This window comes from Tarenaya hassleriana, unplaced genomic scaffold (assembly GCF_000463585.1).
Source record: "Tarenaya hassleriana unplaced genomic scaffold, ASM46358v1 Cleome751, whole genome shotgun sequence".
Classification (NCBI taxonomy): domain Eukaryota; kingdom Viridiplantae; phylum Streptophyta; class Magnoliopsida; order Brassicales; family Cleomaceae; genus Tarenaya; species Tarenaya hassleriana.
This window is the reverse complement of record NW_010970042.1, coordinates 1-15,738: the sequence shown is the minus strand read 5'-3', so window position 1 is coordinate 15,738 and position 15,738 is coordinate 1. Positions and strand designations below refer to the sequence as shown.

General features: G+C 39.6%; 4 protein-coding genes across 4 annotated transcripts; 2 read left to right on the top strand and 2 right to left on the bottom strand.

The window, feature by feature from the left end:
• Positions 1 to 148: 148 nt before the first annotated feature.
• LOC104801868 (F-box protein 7-like) lies at positions 149 to 2,660 on the top strand. The gene is made up of 7 exons (XM_010525252.2): positions 149 to 381; positions 653 to 726; positions 839 to 892; positions 984 to 1,088; positions 1,154 to 1,212; positions 2,027 to 2,237; positions 2,327 to 2,660. The coding sequence occupies exons 1-7, from the start codon at positions 180 to 182 to the stop codon at positions 2,384 to 2,386; spliced, it is 765 nt and encodes a 254-aa protein (XP_010523554.1). The 5' UTR covers positions 149 to 179; the 3' UTR covers positions 2,387 to 2,660.
• A 392-nt stretch (positions 2,661 to 3,052) lies between these two features.
• Positions 3,053 to 5,311, bottom strand: LOC104801867 (V-type proton ATPase 16 kDa proteolipid subunit). The gene is made up of 3 exons (XM_010525250.2): positions 5,233 to 5,311; positions 4,493 to 4,778; positions 3,053 to 3,367 (listed from the first exon to the last, which is right to left on the bottom strand). Exons 1-3 carry the CDS (start codon positions 5,309 to 5,311, stop codon positions 3,235 to 3,237), a joined length of 498 nt encoding a protein of 165 aa, XP_010523552.1. The 3' UTR covers positions 3,053 to 3,234.
• A 384-nt stretch (positions 5,312 to 5,695) lies between these two features.
• LOC104801866 (protein transport protein Sec24-like At4g32640) lies at positions 5,696 to 14,983 on the top strand. The gene is made up of 25 exons (XM_010525249.1): positions 5,696 to 5,927; positions 6,108 to 7,001; positions 7,452 to 7,679; positions 7,802 to 7,876; positions 7,986 to 8,084; positions 8,335 to 8,446; positions 8,964 to 9,091; positions 9,434 to 9,553; positions 9,786 to 9,866; positions 10,232 to 10,309; positions 10,458 to 10,550; positions 10,732 to 10,786; positions 10,895 to 10,971; positions 11,158 to 11,229; positions 11,349 to 11,432; positions 11,751 to 11,870; positions 11,963 to 12,031; positions 12,263 to 12,340; positions 12,478 to 12,616; positions 12,757 to 12,921; positions 13,049 to 13,194; positions 13,281 to 13,460; positions 13,848 to 13,936; positions 14,027 to 14,058; positions 14,382 to 14,983. Exons 2-25 carry the CDS (start codon positions 6,183 to 6,185, stop codon positions 14,486 to 14,488), a joined length of 3,246 nt encoding a protein of 1,081 aa, XP_010523551.1. The 5' UTR covers positions 5,696 to 5,927; positions 6,108 to 6,182; the 3' UTR covers positions 14,489 to 14,983.
• Positions 14,984 to 15,087: 104 nt separating this feature from the next.
• On the bottom strand, positions 15,088 to 15,728 carry LOC104801869 (filament-like plant protein 1; the record flags this gene model as incomplete). The annotated part of the gene is made up of 1 exon (XM_010525253.1): positions 15,088 to 15,728. A coding segment is annotated over one exon (459 nt), but the record flags the coding sequence as incomplete, so codon positions are not given.
• Positions 15,729 to 15,738: the final 10 nt, after the last annotated feature.

The following is a 15,738-nucleotide window of genomic DNA, read 5'->3' as shown; positions in this document are numbered from 1 at the left end:
TAATTTTTGTAGTTTGACTTGAGCATTAGGGTGATACAGTTTATGTGTGTGATATCATGTTTTGGTGGAGATATGTTTCTATTTTATTTAGTTTTGGGGTATATAGTGAAGATCTATGTCTTTACCATATGATCATAATTAACTCTCATGAGTATTTATACTTGTAGGTATTTGCTCGGATGACACCATATGACCTAGGAAAAGCATCTTGTGTATGCCGGAAATGGAGGTTCACAGTTCGGAACCCCGTGTTCTGGCGTAACGCTTGCCTGAGAGCTTGGCAGTCTGTTGGGGTGATTGAAAATTATAGGATCTTGCAGTCTAAGTATGATGGATCATGGAGGAAAATGTGGCTTTTAAGGCCAAGAGTTCGTACTGATGGTGAGATTTTGTCTTCTGCTCCGGGAAGTTCTAGTTCCTCGTTCTTCTTGTTGTGGTTTTTCTCCGTCTTCATAGCAAATCTAGTTTACATCTCTCGTCATCTGAGTCTCTCTTCCTCCACTCATTGGAGTAAAAACGAGAAAATACAATGTGATTTCTAAGAAGCTTGTCACTGATATGCATTTCTTGAACGAATCCGTCTATTTTCCCTGGTTCTTAATTCAAGACTTTTAGAGCGGAGGCTTGAAGATGTTTTAACTTCTGTTTTCAGGTCTTTATGTGAGTAGAAATACTTACATTCGAGCTGGAGTTGCTGAGTGGAAGATTACAAATCCAGTTCACATAGTACAGTTCTAAGTCTCTATCTTAAGCTTTATATTCTCCGTTAGTTTCTTTTCTTTTGCCTATTTTTTTTGTTCGCGAGTCTAACTAATAGTTCTCTTCTTTTCGATTGCAGGTTTGTTACTTCCGGTACATAAGATTCTATCCCTCTGGGAAATTTCTGTACAAGGTTTGCACATCACGGTCAAAATGGTTTATACATCGGATTGACAGGCCGATAATCTATCTGAATTCCTGTTATGATGTTATTTAATCTCCAGAACTCTTCCCAAAAAGTGAAGGAGGTTGCCAAATTCATGAACCATAAGGCGGCTTCTAAAGCAGACTGTGTTTTCAAAGGCCATTATACATTGTCAGATGACAAGGTTAGTTGATCAGAGAGCATAATATCTTAATGTCTTGAGACTGTTGAAACGTATTCTTGTTGCAGATTGAAGCTGCTGTTCTGTACCCGGGTTTGCGCCCTACGGTTTTAAGAATCCGCCTAAGGTAATAATAATTCCTTAAACATTGTATTAGATATTATAGAACATGAAAAAAGAACCCATCTAGGCATAGATCCTCGGTGTTGTTACTAAGATTTGTTCTCTTTTCTCCATTTTCTTGGTTTAACTTGAGGTAGATATAACTGTACGGGGTGGGCAAGGGACGGATATTCGGATTATTTGAATTCGAACCCAAATCTTTCGGATCTCACGAGATATTATCCAATCTCGAATCCGTTTTGGTCGCGCATTTAAAAGTTGGATACTGAGATAATTTTCGAGTACCTACGGATATTTGAACCCAAGTTTAAATGCCAACTTTCAAAATTTTCAAAAATTCAAAATAAATACTATATATTAGGAGTTAGACTCGGGTCGTGTATTTGAGATTTTCGAGTTACCTAAACCCGAACTTAAAATTTTAAGAAAGTTTATGTATATCTCTAACACCTAAGAGCGAAAATGTCAGTTCTTTATTTGCTATCCACGGCAATACCTGATCTTGGACTCAATCACCCGAACCTCAACTTGATTTTTGGGTTTTTCCTCATGCTATCGAACTCATCTCATATAGTTCTTGGATACCCGAAATTCGGGTTTTTTTGCCCAGCCATATGCTTCCTTTGTTCATCGGGTAAAATCATAGATAAAGAGTATCTATCTCAACTCAATGCATAAGCCAAAGAAGAAGTTAACTATATAAGCAATTCCTACACAAACACACACACACAAAAATAAGATGCCATAACTTAACTTCAAGCTATGATTATTCTGCATTATGTTTCTGAAATGATGCATTTGGCGAATACTCTCTGTAGGTTACGAGGAACGGTGACAGGGGCAAACAACCGGATGGATCTGCTCTCGCTCGTAACGAGCGGAGTGAACGACGAGGAAGTGAACAGTACAGAGGAAGATATCCTTGGAGTGGTTGAAGGTTGGGGAGATGATGAAAGCCATAACCCAGATGTACCTGCAGTCTCGCACAAGAGAGGTTTAACTCCATTTGTCTTCGTCCCCTTTGACGAGGCAAGTAAAATATTACCCGATTTCGCTCGGTTATTACTGGTTTAGGGTTTTGAATCGTTTGATCTGATATGTATATTTCTTGGATTCAGGTGGAGAAATCGGTTTTGAACTTACCAGTGGAGAAGATGGATTACTTTGTGCCTGGCTAAGTGCAAAAGATGGCATAAGATCAAAAGGGGGAAACTTTCTGTACAAAATGTATAAATGTGGTTCTTGGATTATTAGGACATATGATGATTGATGTTATTGCACTGCCAACTGTTTTGTCAGGATACACTTTGGTACTACTCTGCTATTGTACCGTCTTGGAATAATTCATCATCTGAGGTTTCTTGTAGAACAAGTAAAAGACCGGTCTCCTGTCCATACTCTGGATTTAAGATCCTTGGAATGCACCAGATGGTTCCCTTGTCTGGTCGTCAACGATTGGTATTGATGTGGTCTTGCAAATCTTTGGGCTTAAGGCCTGTTTAGTATTAGGCTCTCAATTGGAGCATTATCGAAAATACCCCGACTTTCTTGTTGGGCCTAACTTCAATTCGAAGACAATGGAAAAAAACTGATTTTTTTTTAATTTTTGTTTTTGACATGGTTTAGCATTCCGATTCACGTGTAAATAACTTCAAAGCCGTTATTTAACTGTCGTTACGGCAATATGGTGTCAACAAATGCCGGCGTTCATAAAGTTTTGAACTTTTTGCTTCTCCATAGAATCAGAACTTCAGATTTCGTCTGTTCTCAACGCTAAAACTCAAAGGTTATGTTGCTTTCCTGCGAGAGAAGACCATAAGATGAAACCCAAGAAAAACTCGGACAAGAAAATGAAACATGAAGAGAGTAAAAGATCTGAATCCTCCTTAATGTACAAAAAAAAAAGGTTTTTGTTTATTCCTCGAACTTGACTTGAAAAGAGTAACAAGCCGAACACGAACAAATTCTGGTGGTAAAACAACATGTCTGGACGACAGGGAATGCGATAGACAAACCGATTGGCTCATCAGTCAGCTCGGGACTGCCCAGCTCGGGATGAGAGGATGATGCCAACGATGAGGCCGTATAGAGCAAGAGCCTCGGCAAAGATCAGAATGAGAATCATTCCCACAAAGAGCTTTGGTTGCTGAGCATTTGCCCTGACACAGACACAAAGTTCATACCGAAAACAACAGTTGGTGAGTATGAATCTGGTAACGCTAACTAATCAGTTAAATATGATCCGTCAGTATCATTTCAACTCTAAAAACTAATGCCCGGGTCATACTGATACACATCTCTTTGAATCTACAAGACCAAGGTCTGGTTTCTTGGTCATGACCTGAGGTTTAGTGTAAAGCACACCAATGCTAATATTAAGTTCGCCAAAACTAGATTGAACAAGCTAGAAAACACAGTACTGCATAATATAAAACAGAACATCGTAATAAGTCAGTTTTAGAACAGATCTAGAAGGTAAAACAAAGTGAAATCCACCGACTCTGAGATCACACCTCGCAACCTCCAAAATCCATAAGTTAGAGCCAACTTTTTAGGGTTTGGTTAAAAATGTAGAAGAAAATGTTAAATGCGAGCACTTTTCATCTCTAGAGATACTGCCCTCATAGCAACGTGCAAGAGTAGCAAGGCCACTAGAAGCATATCTCTCTAATCATGTCCTAATATCACTTATCCTTGAAGATATCCAATTATTTACTCGTCATACTGATACACATCTCTTTGAATCTACAAGACCAAGGTCTGGTTTCTTGGTCATGACCAGAGGTTTAGTGTAAAGCACACCAACGCTAATATTAAGTTCTCCAAAACTAGATTGAACAAGCTAGAAAACACAGTACTGCATAATATAAAACAGAACATCGTAGTAAGTCAGTTTTAGAACAAATCTAGAAGGTGAAACAAAGTGAAATCCACCAACTCTGAGATCACACCTCGCAACCTCCAAAATCCAGAAGTTAGAGCTAACTTTTTAGGTTTTTGATAAAAATGTAGAAGTAATTCTTAAATGCGAGCACTTTTCGTCTCTAGAGATACTGCCCTCGTAGCAACGTGCAAGAGTATCAAGGCCACTAGAAGCATATCTCTCTAATCATGTCCTAATATCACTTGTCCTTGAAGATATCCAATTATTTACTTGGACAAATAACGAAACAAAAGATGTCTGAAAAAGGGATTCTCAAACATTCATCCTAGTATCAAAAACTATCTATTAATGTAGGAAAAAAAGAAACAAAACCTAATAAGGATACTGAAGAGGAAGTTACCTGACACCAGCATCACCAACGATCCCAATAGCCATTCCGGCAGAAAGGCCAGCGAGTCCACAAGCAAGACCTGACGACAAGTGTGCATAACCGTCAAAGAGATAGTATGATTTGGCTTTCGGGTTGATCCCGGTACTGATGATAACGGCTATAATCAACCCGTAAATCCCCAAAACTCCAGCCATAACCACTGGAACGATCGATTTCATGACAAGCTCGGGCCTCATCACACCCATGGATGCCACACCAACCCCACTCTTAGCCGTGCCATATGCAGCACCCATGCCTGCACCAGCAGAATACACTCAGAATCACACACACAAATATCATGCCCACCCCTTATTTCAGAAAATCACATTACCCATAACGCATAATTCAGCAGAACATATACACATAATCAATCCATTATAGTTGCAAATACAGAGAAGGTTCAAGGAAACCATTTATCATCCATTTCATAGCACAGCTATTACGAATGATATCCTCAAGCCTCTCGATTTATCTATTTAACCTATTCCATCGAAGTACCGGAAGCATTTTGCATACTCATCCGAGATTATCATAATTGTTTCAGATTGCAAATTGCAACATACCCTTATTCAGTTCCCGAACAACAAAGCAAACCCAGATCAACAACAATCCGACATCTCGGATAATTCACCTAAGCGGACTAAGAAAAAACACTAGATTTGCTTCAGACATAACCGGAAAAGAGTAAGAGAAAAATGATCGAACATTACATGAGAAGACGAGAGCGGCGGCTGCTCCGAGGAAGCCGAAGAAAGGAGCAGTCTCGTCGCCGCTGAAAACCGAAGCCATGGCGCTTGTAACTCCTTGTTTGGATGCGAGGATATTCGAAACGGTGATGGAATAACGTTATCCTTGGCCTGGATATGATCTCTGTTTTTTCTTCCAAGCTTGATCGGATCCGAGAAACGACTCGATGAAGATGGAGAGGACCACCTGCTGATTCATGATCATTGATAAATACGGTTCTAATTTGACGAAAATACCCCCGATGTTTCAACTTGGTTCAATTGTAATTACCGTTAACCGCAGGGGCATAAGTATACCCAAATGGGTCGGGTTTTGAAATTGGGCCTAACCTGAGTGTGGGCTGAGGCCCATTAGGAAGTTACCATATTTGGAGAACAGAGTCGAAGGATAAAAGGTAAATTAGTGTTTTTTTCTTCCTGAAGTATCTTCGCTGTATGAATTGCATAACGTAAGAGCAGCTTAGCCAAGGGGAAAAAATCTTGGCTTTTCCCTTTCTTCCTTCCGATCTCTCTCGCTCCGCTGATTCCTCTCAATTCCGATCCCAAAAACCCTAATTTATTTCACAAAACCCTAACCTGGTTATCAAGATTGTCCAGATCTGATATTTTCGGTGTTCTTGCGTTTCGAATTTACAGATCCAGGCCTTCTTTGGTTTCAGGTAATGCGATTTCATGTTTTGTTGATTCTAATCCTTTTCTTTCTCTTCTTTTGATTGATCAGGGACTGATCGGAAAGTATTTTATCTATACGCGCAAGGATCGTTTTTTTTTTCCTTTTTTTTAATAGTTGCATTTGCTGATGTTGATAATTGGCTGAACTTTTCTTATTGAATTGGTAGATTTGTTGGTACTGCACGGGGGATTTCTTGATTGTTGCGAAAGGTTTAGAATTTGATTTCGGTTTGTTATCAAGCATGGCTGCTCCTGTGCCTCCAGGGGCACCTAGACCCAACACTCAGCGAGCACCTCCTCCGAATTACTTCCCCGGTTCACAAGGGAACCCTAATCCCAATGCGATAGCCGATAATATGCAGAACTTAAGCATTAACCGGCCTCCTCCTCCGATGCCTGGTTCAGGTCCTAGACCACCTCCCCCTTTTGCCCCATCTCCGCAACCTTTTCCTCAGCAAGGCCCTTCCTTTGGCGGGCCTACTCCAATGGCTCGGCCTGGTCCACCTCCCCCTGCATTGGCTAGACAAGGTGGGCAACCTCCCATGTCCCAACCCGGGTTACCTTCGAATGCACCATTGGGTAGACCCATTGCTCCGCCTGTTAGTCAGGCGCCATTTGGTGCCAGACCATTTGGTGGGCCTGGTGCACCCCCTCCAGTTCCTTCGGGTGGTTTCCCAGTTTCTGGTCCACTGGGCGGTGTAGCTGCAGCTCCTCCTCTGGGAGCTCGCCTGAATGCTTTTGGTTCACCTCCACCTGTGGCATCTGGTATGTCTGTGCCTCCTCCCTCAGGCATGCCTGGCGGTCCAGTCAGTAATGGGCCTCCAATGGTGGGTACTGGGTCATTTCCCAGGGGACCCAATTACCCTCCTGCTGGCGCTACTCCACAAGCACCCTATTCACAGCCTCCTACAGCACCTTTTGTTCGGGGTCCTCCACAGACCCCCAGTTCACCACTAACTGCACCTCCTGGTCCTTCAATGCCTCCACCAGCAACGTTTCCTGGGGCACCTCATAGCAGGCCAGCTGTATCTGCTTTACCGTATGGTATGCCACCTCAGCAGGTATATACATGAAAATATTTGTTATCGTTGATATTTTTACTGGTGTTGATGTAATTTTTGGTATGAAGAAATATCTGTGCGGTTATTGGAAAACAAATGTTGAACTGGATGTATCCATGAATCATTTTAGATGGGAAATGTACTGATTGATTCAAGATACTCTCTCCTTAATTATGATGTGTATAAAATAGAACTGGCTTTGAAGGATTCTACGTTGTAATGATGATGAAAACATTTAGTAAACCTAATGTCAAAGAAGTAGTTCATACTTCATAGGTATTTACTTGAGCATGTGATGCTTTGAAAACTAATGATGGTCAGGATTTGGTTGATATAGTTCATGTGCATGGTGCATTCTGAAGGATTCTACATTGTAATAAGAATATTTTCACTAGATATAGTTTGTGTGCATGGTGCACTCTGATTGTCTTGAAACTTGAATATTGGTAGGTCGTTCCTCCTCCTGCTGTTTCTGGTTCAGTGCCACCTTCAATGATATATGGTATGGGTCCATTGCCGAATCAGTCGATGACCACTATACCCTCGGCAATGGGTCAACCTGGAACATCTCTCCCTGGTCCTTCAAAGATTGATCCTAATCAGATCCCAAGGCCCGGTTCAAGCAGCAGTCCTATCATCTATGAAACTCGCCAGGGAAATCAGGCTAATCCTCCCCCGGTATGCATGTCTTACTAGAAAACACAGATGTTGGACGGTGCTCGTAAAAGCTAGATATTATGTGGATGATTTTAAAATTTTCTGTTTTTTTGCTCTGAATTTGTCCGCCCTTTCTTTTGAAGCCTGCTACTAGTGATTACATTGCTAGGGACACTGGAAACTGCAGCCCACGGTACATGCGGTGTACAATCAATCAGGTAACAGCAAAGCGTATAAATCATTGAGTTTCTCTGCATTCCAGTTTTGTGACTGTGTTCTTTAATCCTCAGGATCTTGATTCCACTTTTTTGCTGTTTGTCATAATAGATCCCTTGTACAGTTGATCTTCTGTCTACTTCTGGAATGCAACTGGCGTTGACTGTTCAACCGCTGGCACTTCCTCATCCTTCAGAAGAGCCTATCCAAGTAATACACAAAAGCTTCTCTGGCTGGCTTTTCTAATTTATTCATGCTTCTAGGAAGTTGGTCTTTAAACTATTGACTTGTTGTATTTAGTTTCCCCTCTTCGTTTGTCTTGTGTATCATATAATACTAAGTGCTTCGTAGTATTAAGGCGAAGTATAGAACTTTACGGTTGGAAGGAAGATTCAGCATTCGTTTGACATCTTAGAGGGAAACCAATTCTTGGTATTGGGAACTTTGTTTGATTGTGCAGGTTGTGGATTTCGGTGAAAGTGGTCCTGTTCGGTGTTCTCGTTGCAAGGGCTACATAAATCCTTTCATGAAGTTCATTGATCAAGGAAGGAAGTTCATCTGTAACTTATGTGGTAAATGTTACTGTTAACAAAAATCGTAGATAACAGTCTTTGCTACACAACTGCAAGCAACTAACTTTAGTATCAACTTATCAAACTATCAAATAACTTCATTTTTTTTATATCAGAAATAGAGTTTCTATGGTTACCCCCCGAAATGCATTACATCTTATGTGAATCCACATTCACCTTGAAAAGATGGTCAACATACAGCTGCTGATATGATTTGCTCAAAAGATTTGCTTCTGTATAGTTTGCTATTGTTGTAATTAAATATGATAAATTTTATATTCTGGCAACCTTAAAATTGATAAAGTGTCTCTTGTGTACTAAATAAAACATTTGCACGAGTAGGCTGTTTTTAGGTTAAGTTGAGGATTCGAGTAGGAATTGTAGTAATTTCAGCGACTGTTTAGGTCTGCAACATTCCCTTTTCTTCCTCGCTATTATTTTTACTGGATCTGATTATACTTTTGAACCGTGCGATATGTGTTCTGGTCTGTCTTCTCAAGTTCTGTCTTCTTCTCAGGATATACGGATGAGACTCCCCGCGATTACCATTGTAATCTGGGTCCTGATGGTAGACGCAGGGATGCTGATGAAAGGCCTGAGCTGTGTAGAGGAACTGTTGAGTTTGTTGCTACAAAAGAATACATGGTTAGTGGTGAAGTCCGTGGTTTTCCTTGAGAAATTGGCAGTATTGTTTTTTGGAATCTAGTAAGACCTACCAATTTATTAACCAAGTGTTTACTACACATATGGTGCCTTGTTTAGAATAGGGGGGGGGATTATGGTGGTAAATGTATTTTCTCTATTCTTTTTGGTGACACCTCTTACACTTGTTGATCCAGCGATTCCAGATGAAAAATTTAGTTAGAATGGGAGATTATATTCTTGTGGCATGCTGAGCGACTTTTTTTTGGTTAGTAGAATGGGACATAGTTTTTGAAGAGGTACATGTTGAAGGAACAGAGATTAATATTCATACTTTTCAAACAGGTACGGGATCCGATGCCAAATGTGTATTTCTTCCTCATTGATGTCTCTATGAATGCGATTCAAACAGGTGCAACTGCCGCTGCTTGCAGTGCAATCCAGCAAGTCCTTTCAGACCTCCCTGTAAGCTTAATTGTTATTTAAAATATTGAATATCGAATACATATCTTTATGTGACAAACAATATGTGTCTTGAGTTGAGAATATTTTAGTTATGCCTAATAGACCGTTCTGACTTTTGTCATTTTCCACAGAAGTTTGAAAATCTCCTGTGGTTATGGAGAATTCTACTCTTTTGCTTCTTATTTTGTATCCTCGTATATTTTTTAGCAAATTTGTCTATATATATTTGCAGGAAGGCCCCAGAACATTTGTTGGAATTGCGACATTTGACTCAACTATCCACTTCTATAATTTGAAACGTGCACTGCAACAAGTAACTTCTTACATTATCCATTCCATTCCATTCCCTTCTTTTGCTTTGCTCAAATATTTTATGACAAAGCGATGGGGTTTGTTGATTTTCCTGCCCTTGGATATCATTGTTTTAAAAAGGCTTCATTTTGCTTCAAGTAATTGTTCTGTGTAACTGAGGTCCATTGTGAACATTGTTATAGTTTTACCTCACGTCAGGTGAAGAAAGTAGAGATTAACTGGTGTATTAGTCCTAAGAAACCATTTCATCAAACACTTTTTATTATTGAAATTGTTCAATGTTGAGGGTTGGCCATGGGTGATGCGCGCTGTTTCTTTCTCGGGAGGCTTGATATTGTGTAACTGATAGCTGTTGCTTGTATGCAGCCGCTGATGCTCATTGTTCCTGATGTGCAAGATGTTTACACACCCCTAGAAACTGATGTTGTTGTTCAGCTTTCCGAGGTTAGCTGTGGGCCAATTATTTTCTTATTTAATTTATTTCTATGTTGATTATTTTTCCAATTATAGTATCAGCTGGTTACTTGACTGATTTTGGCTAACCCATTTTCTTTCTCATTGTTAACGTTTCTTTATTCCTTTGGGATTCCAGTGTCGTCAGCATTTAGAGCTTTTGTTGGAAAGCATCCCAACCATGTTTCAGGAGAGTAAGGCTCCTGAATCAGCTTTTGGTGCAGCAGTTAAGGTATGTGCTCTGCACAAATGATCAATAATAGAAGTTGGATACTGTTGATGATGACCTTGCTTTTATGTGCCCACTCTGTGCTTATCAGCTCCCATGTGATAAATGAGTTTCTGGCAAAATGATGAAAGATTAGTTGTACTATTCCGTATGTTATTGATTCTTGTCCAATCCTTTCTCCTAGGCTGCTTTCTTGGCGATGAAGAGCACTGGAGGAAAACTAATGGTGTTTCAGTCAGGTGCTTGTCTGCCAAATCGATTTAAAGCCATGTGTGCATCCTAAGCATGCTCTCTTTTTTTTCTCCTACTACATAACTGAACTATTTGTTTAACCATTTTGTGGACAGTTTTGCCTTCAGTTGGTTTGGGAGCGCTTTCTTCTAGAGAGGCTGAAGGGAGAGCCAATGTCTCTGCAGGTGAAAAGGTAAGACCACACTTTCTTGTTTCCACTAATGCATTTTAATCTCTGTCAACATTTCCCTGTGATCTACATTTTTTTCTATCTTCCGTCTCTCTTTAATTGTTTCATATTAGGACTTGATCAGCTTTAGGTTCAGGTGTGGATATATTTGGTTGCTAAAAGCGAATTCCTCCTTCAATTTGATTTCAGGAAGCCCATAAATTACTACAACCAGCAGACAAGACTCTAAAGACCATGGCTATTGAATTTGCTGAATACCAGGTAGATCAAACAGCTTGATATTTGAAATTTATCAGATTGCTTTCCTTCATATTTATCAGTAGTCTACGGTGTATCAGCTTCTTTCACTTGTGAATCTAATGTGTTACATTATACCTCAGGTCTGTGTAGATATATTTATTACAACTCAGACCTACATTGACATTGCATCAATTTCTGTCATCCCGAGGACTACTGGAGGACAGGTACCTATCAGAATTGAATCCTTGTTTCCATTAATTCTGATCGATAAATTCTATTTCATATAGCGACTCATTTCTTGCTAAAACAGTGTTAATTCACTGTCTGTGTATTTCTAGAAGCCCCTGCTTTTAATTTGGTCACGGGACCCATCTTTAGTTTTACCCTTGCACATTTTAAGCATAACGAAAGATGGTCCATGAAATTTTTGCCTACTCGATGCATCTTTCTCAGGATTGTTTTACCATCTACGTTTTATATATTCTCTGTCTAGGATATTTTTAAAATGCGTATATTTCATTCTAAAATTTTCTCCCTTCCAGGTTTATTACTATTACCCATTTTCAGCTCTCTCTGATCCTCCCAAGCTTTACAACGATCTTAGATGGAATATCACTAGGCCACAGGGTTTTGAGGCTGTCATGCGTGTCAGATGCAGCCAGGTAATGGTTTTCGGCAGAACTGATTGTTCACGCATCATTACTCTGTAAAATTCAGCTTAGATTAGTGTGCTAAATACCACTGTTACTTTTAGGGTATTCAAGTGCAAGATTACTCAGGGAACTTCTGCAAACGCATTCCAACTGACATCGACCTACCTGCGGTGGGTGCACTCTTTTCTGGAAAACTTTCTCTTTTGTTTTTCAGTAACGTGTTTTTCTGTGAGTTGTGCTGGTTGCTGTGGATTTCTTCTATTGATAGTAGTAAAAAGTTAAACTATTTGCATTGTCATTGAATAGCACTATTTAGTTGGTAGGGAAACACAGAATCCCTTTGCCACAAGCAATATGGTATAAAGTTATTTCAGTTTTAACAAACACTGCGTGCGGTGCAGATTGATTGTGACAAAGCTATAATGGTGACGTTAAAGCACGACGACAAACTTCAAGATGGTACTGAATGTGCTTTCCAGGTATATTTATTTTATTGGTCATATCATATCAATCTACCATATGAAGTTATTTTCAGTCGACCCAGTTTTTGTTAACTGTTTGTATCGATTCTCAATTGGGTAAAAAAAACGCTTATATTTTTTTCTGTTGTTTCTAGTGCGCCCTTCTTTACACCACCATATATGGAGAAAGAAGAATCAGAGTCACTACTTTATCCCTCCCTTGTACAAACATGCTTAGTAACCTATTCCGCTCAGCTGACCTAGATTCTCAATTTGCCTGTATGCTAAAGCAAGGTGTGCAGCTATTTCCTTTCATTGATTTTACTGCTAACAATGTACACGTTAATATGCTCCTATGTTATATAATATTTTCTATTATAAGATTTACATAAAGTTAGCATTTGATATATCTACTACTTGTGATCTTTATGCAGCTGCTGGTGAAATCCCTTCAAAGGCACTTCCATTAGTAAAGGACCAGGTGATTAATGCCTGCGTCAACACGCTTTATTCCTACCGTAAATTCTGTGCCACAGTCACATCATCTGGACAACTTATTCTTCCTGAGGCGCTCAAGCTTTTGCCTTTATATGCTCTAGGTATTTCGGGTTACATTTACTGTGCAAGTGGGATGAAACTATACCATTTTCATGTTACAGCTTAGGAGTTGTAAGGAAGTATTTTGTGATCCGATTCTATTTTCCTTCTATTCGGGGTTTCTTTCAGCATTAACCAAAAGTGTGGGGTTACGAACTGACGGGAGAATTGATGATCGCTCATTCTGGATCAACTATGTGTCTTCCCTCTCAACTCCTCTGGCAATTCCACTGGTTTACCCCAGAATGATTGCTGTTCATGATCTTGATGCTAAGGTATGGAGTCATTTTAACTGTCAGATGTCTTTCAAGTCCTTATATATGCTTTGGACAGTTCTGATGATTGTTGTTTTATCTCTTAGGATAATGAAGGATCTGTCCTTCCTCCTCCAATTCCATTGTCAAGTGAACACATTAGCAATGAGGGAGTCTATTTCCTTGAGAACGGTGAAGATGGTTTAATATATGTTGGAGACTCGGTAAACTCAGATATACTGCAGAAGCTCTTTGGTGTTCCCTCAGTTGCTGAAATTCCTAGCCAGGTAATTCTGATTTCCTACTCGGTAAGCTTATGAATTTTTCTCTGAGGAATAAGACGCACAAAAGTGTGTTTTTCTATTCGAATTTGGGATCCTTTTGCATGAAGTGATTGTTGGTTTATAGTTCTCTAGAGTTAGGGCCATTTTCTTGATTTGTCATTTAAAGAAACATCTTGTGAAACCTTAAAGTTACAATTTGCTCCACCTCTTTCTCTCTCCCCCACAGCAACTCTAATCATGGAGGAAATGATTGTGGGCTTATATTTACTCATCATACTATCAGAATTGTGAAGCAGGGAAATATATTTATATTTTTTTAACACAGGAAAACCTGTTAAACAGGACCTGTTTTGCTTTTTCATTTCACATCATGCCCTTTTCTGTTCACAGTATGTGCTGCAACTATACGACAATCCATTATCGAAGAAGTTCAATGATGTGGTGAATGAAATAAGGAGACAAAGATGTTCATACCTACGGTATTTAAATGAAACTTTGTTTCTTATTCTATTTTTCTCCTCACTTGATGTTTTCTCTTTCTTAATTTCCTCTTTGTTCTCTCGGTGCAGCCTGAAATTATGCAAGAATGGTGATCCATCAGGTAAGTGATTCATGAAAAGTTTAATGTACAAAGTTTAGTTATGGCGTGATGTAGTTAGCTGGGTGTTCTATAGTTTAATGTGGTTTGTACCATCTCCGGTACTATCCAAGGCAACATTTCCATATTGTAACCACTCTAGGGCAAAAACAGTAAACCTTGTATCGATTCATTAGTCTTTTGATGGCTCATCTCCACTAGCATAGACTATAATCCTAATGTCAAATTAAATAACTTTAGTCCTCACAGAAACATTGTATTGATTCAATGCCTATTATTATTGTTGTGATATTGAATCTTCGTGCATTCTGTTTCTGTACTGTCAGGAATGCTGTTCTTAACATACATGGTCGAGGACAGAACAGCAAGTGGCTCCTCGTACGTGGAGTTTCTCGTTCAAGTCCACCGCCAAATCCAGCTCAAGATGAACTGACACACCCAAAACTGAAACAGATCTCTGATCTCCCTCTCCTCTGTTTCTTGTCTTTTAAAATCTTTAGTAGAGTGAAGTGAAAGAGCATAGCAAGGGGAAAAAAAGGAAGAACAAATCATCTTCCTTTGTTCATACTCTTCCGCCGGGAATCTTCAAATGGGGACGCTTTTTTATTTTCATATAAATCATATATGATTCATTGTGCTCAATGTTACAAGTTCTTGGTTCCTGTATGTGTGCTTGGAGAAGAGGAGAGAGAGCAGAGACCTGGAAGTCAGGAGATTTTTGTTTTTTTGTTTTTTTGTTTTTGGTGGCTCAGCTATAAATATACAGAGAGAGTCTTGGAAGCCTTTATCAGACTTAGAAGGATATTTTTTTCTGCTTTCTCCTCCTTTTTGGTCTCCTCTGAGAACATCCATTTTTTGTAATGTTCAGACATTGTATGTGTTTCTGTTTCTGTTTCAGCTTGCAATAAGGAGACTTTTCATTTCATTTCTTCAGGTTTGGTAACACATTCGAATCTGTTGCTGTATACACAGTGTTTGTCAATCCTGAAAATTCAAGTTTTGAGGTTCAGGAATCCGAATTGTCGCCGAGAGTAAGAGTGTAAAGCTGCTCAAGAACTGGATTATGGGAGTGTCAAACAAGCAAGCTGAACCTAAAAGAGAATATCCAAAGCAACCCTATCGTAAAAAATATTTGCAGGACAGTTGTTTTCCAATTACTACTACTCAAGAACCTAGAAATCTTGAAAACTCGCTGAAGTATCAGTTGGGTTATGTCATATCTCCAGATGAATCCCATTCTTACTTCGAGTGAAAAACTTAGCAAACCCATTCCGATTCTTCTCAGAACTCCCTTGGTTCGATGGCACAACAGCCATTGAAGCTGATGGAGAAGATGAAGAACTGCTGGTCCTCAGACTGGTAGACCTCTCCTTAGCGGGTTCCACTGACTCGGTAAGATCTGACTCGGTAGGATTTCTCCTGGAAAATGCCTCGTTCTTGTGTACTGTCCAGCTCTCTGAACCGTTTGCACGATTGTCGGAAACTGCAGGAGAACAAGTAGGTATGCTCGCTGTATCGATGAAGAAATCTTCAAGTGTTGCAAGAGACTGAAGTTGTTTCCCCAACGATGAAATCGTTTTCTGGCACTCGGCCAGTTTCCCTGCAGCTGCAGTTATGTCTTCCTGCACTATATAAAAGCTCGGTGAATAAAGGGTCCTTTCGAAGATCCCAGAAAAAAAAAAA

Bases quoted from the DNA above. Each gene is read 5' to 3' on its own strand.
- LOC104801868 (XM_010525252.2), top strand. From the start codon at position 180: ATGACACCATATGACCTAGGAAAAGCATCTTGTGTATGCCGGAAATGG. The intron at 382-652 runs GTGAGATTTTGT...TTCTGTTTTCAG, and splicing joins GCCAAGAGTTCGTACTGATG to GTCTTTATGTGAGTAGAAAT. The intron at 2,238-2,326 runs GCAAGTAAAATA...TCTTGGATTCAG, and splicing joins TCTTCGTCCCCTTTGACGAG to GTGGAGAAATCGGTTTTGAA.
- LOC104801867 (XM_010525250.2), bottom strand. From the start codon at position 5,311: ATGGCTTCGGTTTTCAGCGGCGACGAGACTGCTCCTTTCTTCGGCTTC. The intron at 4,779-5,232 runs GTAATGTTCGAT...CTGCTGGTGCAG, and splicing joins CGCCGCTCTCGTCTTCTCAT to GCATGGGTGCTGCATATGGC. The intron at 3,368-4,492 runs GTAACTTCCTCT...TGTCTGTGTCAG, and splicing joins GTTGGTGATGCTGGTGTCAG to GGCAAATGCTCAGCAACCAA.
- LOC104801866 (XM_010525249.1), top strand. From the start codon at position 6,183: ATGGCTGCTCCTGTGCCTCCAGGGGCACCTAGACCCAACACTCAGCGA. The intron at 11,871-11,962 runs GTAATGGTTTTC...TGTTACTTTTAG, and splicing joins TGCGTGTCAGATGCAGCCAG to GGTATTCAAGTGCAAGATTA. The intron at 12,922-13,048 runs GTATTTCGGGTT...GGTTTCTTTCAG, and splicing joins TTTGCCTTTATATGCTCTAG to CATTAACCAAAAGTGTGGGG.